General features: G+C 37.7%; 1 protein-coding gene across 15 annotated transcripts in view; it reads left to right on the top strand.

The window, feature by feature from the left end:
- LOC119696000 (aminopeptidase O (putative)) overlaps positions 1 to 11,724 on the top strand; it is a 172,489-nt gene that overhangs the window by 24,868 nt on the left and 135,897 nt on the right. For all 15 annotated transcript variants that reach the window (XR_005255474.1, XR_005255473.1, XR_005255475.1 and 12 more), the window contains one exon: positions 1,757 to 2,005. Coding sequence is in view for 11 of the 15 variants with exons in the window: in XM_038125423.1 (XP_037981351.1) it covers positions 1,757 to 2,005 (249 nt within the window). In the remaining 4 variants the exon portion in view is untranslated. The remainder of the gene's footprint in view (positions 1 to 1,756; positions 2,006 to 11,724) is intronic.

The raw sequence follows: 11,724 nt of genomic DNA, 5'->3' as shown, positions 1-11,724 counted from the left end.
GGAATTATTTTGTTGGAATTTAAAAATTAAATTGTTCTAATGGCTTGCAGCTTGGCTGATTTTGGTTAAAAATGCTAATTAATCTTGAGAATAGAAATTTTCATACTTTATGTAGGATCAGTAAGAAATATCAGTTCTAATTTTGAAATAATTTATAGGTTTGATGAGCTTCTAGAAATTGGTTTATGTTTATTTCTTTGCTACATATATGTTTATAATATGACTGCCTCTGAAAAAATAAGCTGTAGATGTATTCCTCTCCAAAGTGCAGCACATTTTGTAATAGGAATTTATTTATTGATTGATCATTAATTATTAATTTATTTATTGATTTTGGTGCAAAAGATTATTCCAGCTCAGTGTTGATAGAATGTTAAGCATGTGCTCAGATAAGATAGTGGAGATTAACTCTAGGGCAGCAGGAAAAGAAAGGAATTCTGAAAGAAGCTGTTGAAATGTGTAATGTAATTTGTGTCCAGGTGCCTCTGAGTTTTACCTGTAATGTAAGTGTATCCAGGTGCCAGTGAGTTTGACCTAAGGAGGCTGTATCAAAGTAAATGTTAAATGGAGTTATGATGTTTATAACTTTTTATCTCTTTGTGGTCATTAAGGAATCGGCAATCTTTATAAAAGATACCATGCTTTCATGTTCCTGCCTAATCTCAACTCTGATAATAAAATGCAAAGTGACATTGTTTTAGGGTAGAAATATATTAGATTAAATCAATCCTTAGAAAAAAGAAATTATGAAGCGGCAGATATGGTTTCTTTACCATTGACTACCATATGTAGTCAATGAAAGGACTTAGAGTCCACTTCTTTGACAGAAAGACTCATGTAAGGTGCTAAAGTGTTAATACTTCAGCAAAATCTCATCCTTTTCTACATGTCATCATTTTGTTTTCTGTGTCAGCACGATCTTCCAAGCATAAGTGCTTTGGGCAATGCTAGGTGCATTGCCCGTCGAGGCACAGTAGAACTAGATTACTTAAACTGAAGTTTCAAACCAAGGAGAGGCTGTGCACTGTAGAGAATATAGGCTAACAGGTGAAAACATGAAGCTGATTTCTGTTTAGATAAGAATCTGTTTGGGCAGATAACTTATTGTGAAGGTATATGACTCAGTGTTTAGGAAGGATTTGGTTTACCCCTCTTTTCTTCCAGCTCGAGCTCTAAATATCCTGTAAAAGTACTATAAGGTAAGGTTGGCCTTATGTGGTATTATTGAATGTCTAGCATGATAAGCCTAAATTGACATCTACTGGGGATTTTTACTTAATAGTAATAATAATAAAATTTACTTGAAGCTTCTGGAGAATTTTAATAACAACAACAGAAAAAATCCCTCCTGGAATTGCATTGCAATTGAACCTAAAATACTTGTATTAATATTATGGTAATATGCATAGAATTTTATTTTTATAGCCAAGTTTGAATTGGAATTTTCTGAGTAAATACTTCTGTATTCTTATTACTTCTCTTTACATATATTTTGAGCACTTATTCTTTTGATCCTTATCTGTTATAAAAACAAGATGTGACTCGTCTCTCTCTTTAGTTATGAGTTCTATTCAGATGTAGTAGTGAGTGTTTCAAAGTTCATGTGTGAACAGGGTGAGAATGCAAGTGAGCTGGTTCTATGGAAATTAATTCTGTCATTCAGATATCTAGAGAATATCCTTGTCTTAGCATAGTCAGTTGTGCATGTTTCTGATATCACAATTAAATATTGTTTTGTTTTGTTTTGTATTGTCAGGTGGCATGAAGAAATCTGTGGTCATATGGAATATCCCTGCCGTTTCCAAAATCCCGCTGCCAGGTTGCAAGCAGTCATTCCTTATAGAGTCTTTGCTCCCAGGTGCCTTTTGGAAAGCTGTGAAGAATATTTGCTTCAGCTAGTGCCTCAGTGCCTCTCAGCTGCTTACGCCACACTGGGTACCCACCCCTTTTCCAGGCTTGATGTTCTGATAGTTCCTTCCAACTTTTCCAGCCTGGGAATGGCTAGGTAAAGAAACTTACTAGTATCCAATCTGCTGTATTTTGTTAGACTCTTTCTTACCAGCTAGTTAACAGTGTCAAGTTGCTGTTAATATAAAGTTGCTGAGCTATTTTTCTTAAACCAAACTTAAAACTCTTGTTCTGACTTCATGTGGGTAGGTTTGTTTGCCTCCTTTGCAACCTTTAGTTTTAGTTTTTACAGGGCATAGGGAAGGGAAATATAAGCTTATTAGAAGTGCGGGTGTGAATTTTTACATTTGTCAAACTGAAGTTCTTTAATTGGTTTGTTGATCTAAATACTTGATGTCATTGTCTTGTTTTCTTTTGGCATTGATTTTAGCTTTATATTTTGACAGAATAGTAGATATGTTAAAAATATGTTAAAATCCAAATCTAGTGTTTCTTCCTAAGTGTTTCAAATGAGTGGGTATCTAGTCAAACACTTATCTTCAGAAGCTGAAGGCAAATAGTAAGGATTATATTATCAAGTTTTCATGGAATTGTGAGGGCTCTCAAGCCCATCCAGGTACTTCTGAATGGCATCTGTTCCCTCCAGCAATTTGACTGTACCTCTCAGATTGGTGTCATCAGAAACTGCACACATAACAAACCAGCTGTATGCATTTGATCCCACTGTCCATGTCTGTTAAAAATATACTGAACAGTGCCAGTCCCATTACTGACCTCAAAGGATACCACTTATCACTGTTCTCCACTTGGACAATGAGTCATTCACTGCAACCCTTTTGAGTGTGGCATCCACATCAATTTTGAGCATCCAACCAATTGCTTATTCACTGAGTGGTCCTTCCATAAAATCCATGTCTCTCCATTTTAGAGACAAAGGTGTTGTGCAGGACAGTGTCCAATGCTTTTCATTCAAGTAGATGACATCCTTGTCCACCACTGTTGTAACCCCGTCTTAGAAAGCCACGAAACTTCTCAGGCATGATTTATCAGTAGTGCAGCCATGTTGGCTGTCACCAATCACCTCTTTATCTTTGATGTGCCTTGGCATAGTTTCCAGACAGATCTGCTCCATGCTTTTGCTAGACCATGAGTAGAGACTGGCTGGCCTGTAGCTCCCCAGGTCATCCTTCTGTAGCTTTCTAAAAATGGGGGTTGTGTTTCTTTTTTTTCCAGCACCAGCAACTTTATTTAAAGCTATCTTCACCAAGCTGGCAAGCCTAGGACTGAAGATGCTCCTATCCTTCTCTGACCAATGGACCCCATCAGCAGGCCAGGTTTCGCAAAGCGGGTCCCATGGTCAGAGTCACCAGATTCCTGGTGACTTTAACCAGTTCTATAACCTTTAGCTGACTTGACTGGCCCTTTTAAGCTGTAGACTTTTTTTCCTACAGCTTTCCTCTTGCAATCCTCTTCTGGGTGAAAAGTAGAAAATTATGTTGGCACATTAACAATATTGTATAGTTTTTAGTAGAAGTTTACTTGCTTTTAAATTTCATTTAGATCTAGAAAATGTAAAACTTTTAGCATTCAGTCACCTGTCTCAGTCATATAAGGCTCGTTCCTTTCTAGATACCTTTTACTGGTTACTGACTTTTCAATGATAGTTCTTCACTCAATGAAGGCATCAAGTTGGTTTGTGCACCTACCACAGATTCTCCAGTTCTTTGCCTGGTGGTTTGATTTGAAGTGAGGTGTGGTACTGTGTGCCATGTTCTTGAAGCCATATGAAATTTGCTGCTGCTCAGCCGTCTTCTGTGACTTCAAAGGCATGGTACTAAAGGCACAGGGCCTTGCTATAATTGGGAAAGAATCCAGCCATTTGACTTAGCTGTGAGATAAGAGCAGGGACCTGTGGAATTGTGAATGGCAAGACACACAAATAGTTCAGAATGAAAGAGAAAGCAGTCAATGATGTCTGGGCCAAAATTACAGCACGCAGTAGGAGAAATCTTCACAATTTAGTTGTTGATATGCTATTGCTTTATGGGAAATTTTCAGTGCCTTCTCTGCATGTACCTTTCTGAGAATTTATAGGAAAAAGGTACCTGCAGGGAATTGTGTTGCAAAACTGTCTGTCATTATCTGAATCCAGACTTTGTGTTCAGAATACTATAATTGTGTTTTCTTTGTGAAGGAGATGAGAAAAACCTGTGCTTTTATTTCCTTATGCTTCATCTAACCGCTGTCAGTTCCAAGCAATCTATATCATTGAAAATAAGGATGCAGGAAGGGGTTTGCATACTTTCTATGCCTGTTATTTAACAGTGCATCAAGCCAAACACATTCCAATTTTTCAAAATTTACCTAATATAAGAGCTAATTTAAGGTGTTTAAATGTCAAGTTGTATTTGGGCAGGAGATTATTAAGTGACTCATAACAGCTCATTTGTTCTTATTGTATGGTATTTTTCCAATATAAGCTTCTGTGTATATAGCAAGCTGCTTAAATGGTTAATTCCTATGCATGCAATGATAATTGCCTAAATTGCTTAAGCTAACAATAAACTGTGTGCAAATCCATGTCAAAACTCACACAAAGAAAAAAAAAGTTGGCAATTACCTTGGGTTAAAAAGGTTCCTGTAGTATTTATTTTTTTATCTTCTAGTCAATCTGTAGCAGTACAAACATAATAAAGCATGTCAGCACATAGAAGTTGATGTTATGAGCACTCTAATTGGTCTCCTGTCAACCAGGGTAGGAAACAAACATGAATTTTAGTCATTATCTGAACTATTAGGGCTTTACAGCATTTGGTACTTTTCTTGGTTCCTCCATTAATTATACTTACTGTGCTTTTCACATCTCAAAATGCTTCTTATTTAGGAGAGATGTTTCCCCAACACATTAAATTGGTATGAAATTATGATAGTTCTTGCACAGAATTATCTAATTAGGTGTTTTGAACTGTCTATTTCAGTGGCAGCTACTGTGGGCCATCTGCATTTCTCTTGAAGTCTGACAGATGCATTACGAGAAAAACTGTAGTTGAAAGCATATTCATTGTACTTGTGCTTTCTGTTCATATTTTCCTGTTTTTTTTAATTTGCTATGGACATCTGTATGGAAATACATAATAATTGCAATAATTTCCTCTTGCTTCCTACGGATCTTTGAAGATGGAGGGTTTTGTTTTGCACACTTTAGTTTTACACTGTTTTAATTTAAGTGATTCTGTATAGCTTCTCCTAAATTCATGCTAGTAAAAGAACGGTGTGGTCTACACATCTTTGTTGGTGATATTATGTTAAACTGTACAGAAATTAAATTCATAAACCATTGCGGGCCAAATTTAAGTAGCTTTAAAGCCTGTGATTCAATGCTTTCTCTAGAAAGTTGGGAATCTCATGAACATGTAACAGCAGTTAGTTATCTAATTTTAAGTTCTTTCACTAACAGAAGAGAGTGAATTGGAGTAAAAGGAATAGGGAAGTGTGTCAGACTACAAGGCCCTAGAGATTCTAATTAGGTTCCTCATGGAAGAGATCCCTGACCACACACTATATTGAAAGGTGCATATCATTCATGCACTCAGCGAGCTAAGAGGTTAAAATCAGATTAAAAGTAGCACTATGTTTTGATGCTGTTGATGATATGGTACTTCCTGAGGAGTTGTTAACCCTATTGGCATTTAAATATCAGAGGTATTTCACCGTTGCAGATGCTCTCATAAGAGCCAGAAATTACTCATATGAACAGAGCTGAATGAAAGATTTCAGATGAAAAGTACGGTCTGTGTATTCACTGGTTGTTTGGGCTCTTCAAATCAGTTCACTCCCAATCCAGTTTTGTTGATCCCATTTGAAATCCTAGTGTTTAGATGTCTCTTCTCACAATTCAATTTCCTTTCTTTTTTTTCAGAACCTGAAGATACTCTGAATTCCTTGTTCTTTTTCATTCCCTGAGAAACAAAACATTCTTTCAAATACAGAAACTCTAACTTTTAGGGCCACCTGAGCCTGCACTTGAGACTTTCACTTTTCTTGCACTGTTTAACTACTTTAGCTTTTTCACAGTCACACCAATCCCTTGTGTTTCTGTGGTGTTAGAAACTGCTTAGCAGCTTTCTGCTTCTTCAGAGCAAGTGTCCTGGTGTTTATTTTACTCTCCTGAGAACTGTAAGCCTTTACATTCAGTTTAAATTCTCTTTTTGAAACAATGTTTCAAAAGTTTTTAAAACCTTTTGAAAACCTTTTTTTCAGAGGTTTTTAAAGTTTTGTTTCCAGCACACATTGTTTGAATAACGTAAGATTTCTGCTTTTTTGTCTTTGAAATTAATGTATTAATGTACTAGTTTTGTACTAAGGGCTAGCACAAGGAAATGTTCTTATCCTAGTACTATGTATAAATAATCTTTCTAGGTGCATCACATGTTGCTGGGATCTAGAAGAGTATGATGAGGAAAATGTCCTTTGGTAAATACCATGCTCCCTAGTTTTTCTTTAAACTCTTAGTATTAATAGTGACTGTGGGATAGATGGACATCTGGTTTAACCTAGTTCATCTGTATTACCGACGATTTTGCCCATCAAAACTAGTGGAACCAAAGAACTGAGCAAGATTTTGACATTTTCAAAACAAGATCCTAGTGTTAGATAATTTGAATTCTATTAAGGCTCTAAAATTAGTGGCCTTACTTTCAACTATGCTGGACACCCTTGAAACCCAAATGATGTTTGATGATGAGGATGCTTGGGATATTTATAAATCAGGTCTGCATATATAGCTGACTAAATATAGCAACCCAGCTTTCAATTCCTGTTCATAAAGTTCTTACTCACTCTTCTCCTGTCATGTTAAAAAATTGTCTTTGGTACATACACCTTTCTTCTTTGAAGAAAGAATATCTGTTTCTTCAAAAAATGTTGTATCAGCAGAACTCTTGAGTCTTTCCAGTCTATGTCACCAAGGTTGTTAACTTCTTAAATTGAAAAGGGAGAAGGCTAAAGGAGCCTCTTTGATCAGTGCGTCTGTAGCCATCATTTGTCTGTTCTGTATGTCTGCAGTGTTACAATGACAACTGATAAGCCCATAGAAAATCAGCCAGGACTACTGGAAAACATTCAAGGTCAAAGTTAAACGCAAAACCTTTAATATTGTTCAGTCTTGCAGAACTGCCTTTTACTGTTTGATATAGTTGTAGAAGCCTTTTCTGAGTCAATACAAATGTAGACACACTTTTTACACATTCCCAGTTGTTTTGATTTGACAAAATATTCACAAGAGTAATCCTTTAATATTTAGTTTATTTTTTTCATATCACTAGTTGGTTATCCACACAGAAATAATCATGTACAAAATATCAAGCAAAAGTGAAAATATGGTGAAAGAAAAAATAAGTCTTAGCTATGATGGCAATAAATCAGAGTGTGTGGCTGTACAACACAGACGTATGTACTCAGTGGCATTTAGAAGTTGCATGAATTGACACAAAGAGGCAACCGGGGCAGCCACCACTTTGCAGCTGAAATGCAAAGAGTAGATTTATTTCATTGACCCACTAACAACATTGGACAGAGACCCAGAAGAGCACAGGCTCTGTTAGGCTTAGTTCATCCCAGTGCAAAGAGACCCACAGCAACACAGCCTCTGCAAGGCTTGGTTCACCCAGGTGCATCGTGGGGCGCCTGCTGCCTAACCCCACATATCTCATGCACACACCATATATTATAAGGCAGTATTTTTATGATCTTGCTCTCTCCCAGCAAGAGGCTCAAGCCTACTCTACTCATGTAGAGTGTTATCTCTACGCAGGAATTCTACATCTCCAAACAGGCACTTTGGATTTTCCCCCACTTTTTTTCAGCTGTTGCAAGTCTTTATTCTCAGTTCATAACATTTACCCCCTCTGTGCTATTGTACAGTTAAGTCTCTTTTCCTCATATATTGTAATTTAGTACTAGCTTTGATCATGACCATTCAGTTAAGTCTCCCTCTGCTTAATGACTCGGATCCTATACTTCCTGTATTTGCTATTCTTCCTGTTTCTTTGCTGTCATATCAATCTGTCATTTGGGAGACTTCATTCCTGAAGGACAGTTTTATTTAATTTGTATTGTTAAGCAGCTATTTGAACTTAGAATATCCTTTTCACTTGAACATTTTGCTAATCCCTTTCTTGCTATGCTCACCAACATCTGCTGGAGTGGGCTTTCTCAAGGGCCTAGGTAACATTTCAGTAACAGCCAAAACTTTTTAGTGCCTCATGATCATTTGCTAGTTGTCTAAGCAAAATTCTGACAGTCACTTGGTATCAGACCTGAGGTCTGAGGTTTTCCTGTAATTTTGGCAGCAGTGGGCTTCAAGCTCTTCTAGGGGCCTTTTCAAGTCTGAGTTTGGCCTATCATCTTCAGGAGACACCAGCACGTGTCAAAAGGCATCATTTTCATCTGTCGCGTGTTCTGTGCTTTTAGAAAAGTTAATGCAGTCTGTTTGGCTAGTTTTACTGTTTTGACATTTTAATCCTGATTACCTAAATTTGCTTCTGAATCCACTGCTTAGCTGTGATTATGACATTCAATAAGCTGCTGCTCCTGTTTGGCTAAGAGTGCAGTACTTATTTTTCAACACTGCCACCATCACATGCTGGCAGCTTTGGGCCTATTTTGCCAAGGAATATAATTTCTTTTTCAGTCTGGCTTCTTTCCATTGTGTGTCACTTCCAGCTGCTTTACACACCATTGTAGTACCGTGTGGTTTTTTTTTTTTTTTTTTTTTTGAAATTAAATAGCCTTCTGCTTATTTGGTTTGTGCAAGAACATTTGGATGTGAGTGTTTAAGTGCTTTATCACACTTCCACAAGAAAGTTTTTATTTTTAGATTAGAAATTCTGTTTGCTTACAAGGCCTGATGGATGGCAGAACTGCTAAGAATAGCTTGAGCAATATTACATTTTCAGCAAAGTACACATTTTTGGTAGATACTATAGGAAACACTTGGTCCAGCAACTGTAGAGAGATCTTATGATCCTTCTCTGTTATTTTTGGAGTGTGTGTGTTGAGAGGATTGGCTGACCTTCTCTTTTGATTTTTTTCCCTGTAATAAGACAGGAAGGGACATAGTTAGTACTGCCTTGCAGATTTTGCTTGAAATAAATTCCATGGGTACTGACTTGAGTCACAGATGTTTTGTCCTGGAGACCTGTAAACCTGAGAAATTTAATTGAGCTAAGTGACTTTTCACTACAGGTTTAAGTCAGTCCAGCTTTTAGGCAGTGAGTACGTTATGTGCCTGTTTTGCATTGAAATCAGTCTCAAGTGCTAAATGTTCACAATGACAGTGTTGAGCTAATTTCAAGTTTATAGACCAGCTTGCTTAGAACCAGGCCAGTAACTTTACAAACTTCTTTTAAATGTCTTTTTAGTTCTGCCTGAACAAAAAGTAGTTTTGTTAAAAACAGTTAAAAATAGTAGTTAAAAATCCCACACATTTAATGGAGTTGACTGTGTTAACAAGTAATACAGTGCCAATGTGTTGGATGAAGAAATAGTCTGAAGTAGTCAGTATGGAGACTCCTACATCTAGAGTCTGTACAGTTGGAGAGATGTACTTCCTGCTTGATTTAGTCTGGCTCCCTGAGCTAAATATTCCTTCCTCAACATTGAAGCTGTTCATAAGAGTGCTTATTTTTTCACACACTTATGTTACTTTTTGATTGAAATGGTGCACAACTGGAACAGAAATTCCTCTCTAGTTTCCACAAGAAATAATCCAATTTGCCTGCACCAAAATCTCCCTAAGACCTGAAACAGATTGGAACATGAGAATGACTGAAGGACTTGCTTTAGAAACAGACTGTTAATCCAGCTGAAAACACTAATGGAGACATAAGCATTGTCATCCTCAGCAACAAACTCTCTTACTGAACGAAGTAGTTAATATACAAACTATATGGAATACTGTACTTTTACTGTACTGTTTAAATGTAGTAACCATGTAGTTAACACCAATGGGGAGATCTTATAGGTGGGAAGGTGATTTTATCTAAAACAAAGCCTGAAACAAGGTGGGTTTCATTTGCTCACTGTCAAATGAGCACCAGAATAGGTATGATGTCCAAGAAGTCTGTCCAACAGTCTGGCATCATGGTATTTCTGTCCAGACTTTAGGCTGTGGATTGGTTGCCATGACACAAGGGACATGCTTCAAGTTCTGACATCTCCTGAGTTCTTAGCTTGTAGGTTGCCTTTTTTGAGATAACAGTGTTTTCATTATTTTCCCCTTTGTGAATGGTCAGACTTTGATCACTGCTCTTTGTCTCTGGATCTGGATATCTTTTTGAAGCCTGAGTGACCCGGGAGCTTGATAACCTGCTAAATTGTGTGCCATTAACACAGGACATTTTGAGAGCCTTGTCTGCCTGAATGTTCCTCTGCATGCTACCACACCCAGGCAGTCCCATTCATTCTCCGTTCATGCATACCATTGTAGTTTTCAGCAGTTTTCCTGCCAAAGATCAAACACTAATGAGATGTTATATTCTGTGACTTAGTTTTTGTTCTCTTTATGGCATTTTTTCACAAAAGTTTTGTTAAAAGGTAAACCTTGGGACAACTGGTGGCTGTGGTGTTGAATTTGGGCTAGGAGAGCACAGAACAGTTTTTGGCAGAACATGTAGGCCAGTAACAACCTTATAAGCTACAGGTATTTAAGGCATGTGGAGATACAGAGAGGAGGTACAGAGTGATTCTGAATCCTGTGGCTTGTGTCAGCAAGATTAAGGTGCTGATCAACAGAGTACACTGACTTTCTCTCTGAAGAATATGTACCACTAAGTTAAACAAGCCTACTCAGGGGCCTGTGTGACCCAAGAAGACTCAGACAATACAGAAGAAACCATAACAGTACTTATGACTATGTTATAACTAGCATAACAACATGGTTGTGATGAGCCATTAATATTTGCACAGCCTCTTGCTTGGCAACCATCAAATCAACTTTGGAGACTACGAGACTTAACTAATTTTATGTTCAACTAACTGGAACTCCTGCAGAAGTCAGTGTGTAGAGGTAACACTGCAGAGAAAAGGTGGTGAACTGAAAACTTAATGAAAATCAGCACGTTGATATCATACCCATATCCAAGCAGTGTGGAATGACTACACCGAGAAAGGATTTTGCAGTGAGAGGAGGACTTGGCAGAATTAGATTAGTAAAACTCTGAAGCAGTGTCTGTTCCTTGAGAGCAGCTTGATATGATTAAACTTCTTGTGAGTTGACATCAGCAGGAGCTAGACACATCACATAGATCTGGGCGAGTGTTTGAACCAAGTAACTTCAATCTGAGTGTTATGAATGAAATTGCCAATCTAATTTTATCAATAATTTGCAAGAGCCAAATTATGATATAAAAACAAAGTACAAAATTTACTTCGCGCAAATTTGACAGAATTTCGGTAAGCCACAGATCGGACAGAGTCTAGCCCGGGAACAGACTCTGGGTGCCACGCTGAGCAACCCCAAGCACTGGCAGCTTTGGAGTGCGGCGGCACACCTAGGTCTCCTTCCACTCAGGTTTTTATCCTGTTTTTCTTGCCGCGGGCTAGGAAGTCCATTGTCCTTTTCATAATCAAAAAAGTTCCAAAGGTTTCTCTGGTCCAGTAGAATGCTATCTGATGGAAGGTGGTCCGGTCCTTGATGTCTTCGGGAATAATTCATTGGCTTCTGGTCTTGTGCTAGACAGGACTAAGCTTAACAATACACACAGTCCCATCCCGAGAGAGATATCCTTGTTATCACCCTGAATACCCCAGACTCGG

This window comes from Motacilla alba, chromosome Z (genome assembly GCF_015832195.1).
Source record: "Motacilla alba alba isolate MOTALB_02 chromosome Z, Motacilla_alba_V1.0_pri, whole genome shotgun sequence".
In the NCBI taxonomy this organism is placed as follows: domain Eukaryota; kingdom Metazoa; phylum Chordata; class Aves; order Passeriformes; family Motacillidae; genus Motacilla; species Motacilla alba.
The sequence above is the reverse complement of the archived record's forward strand: the minus strand, read 5'-3'. Positions and strand labels throughout refer to the sequence as shown.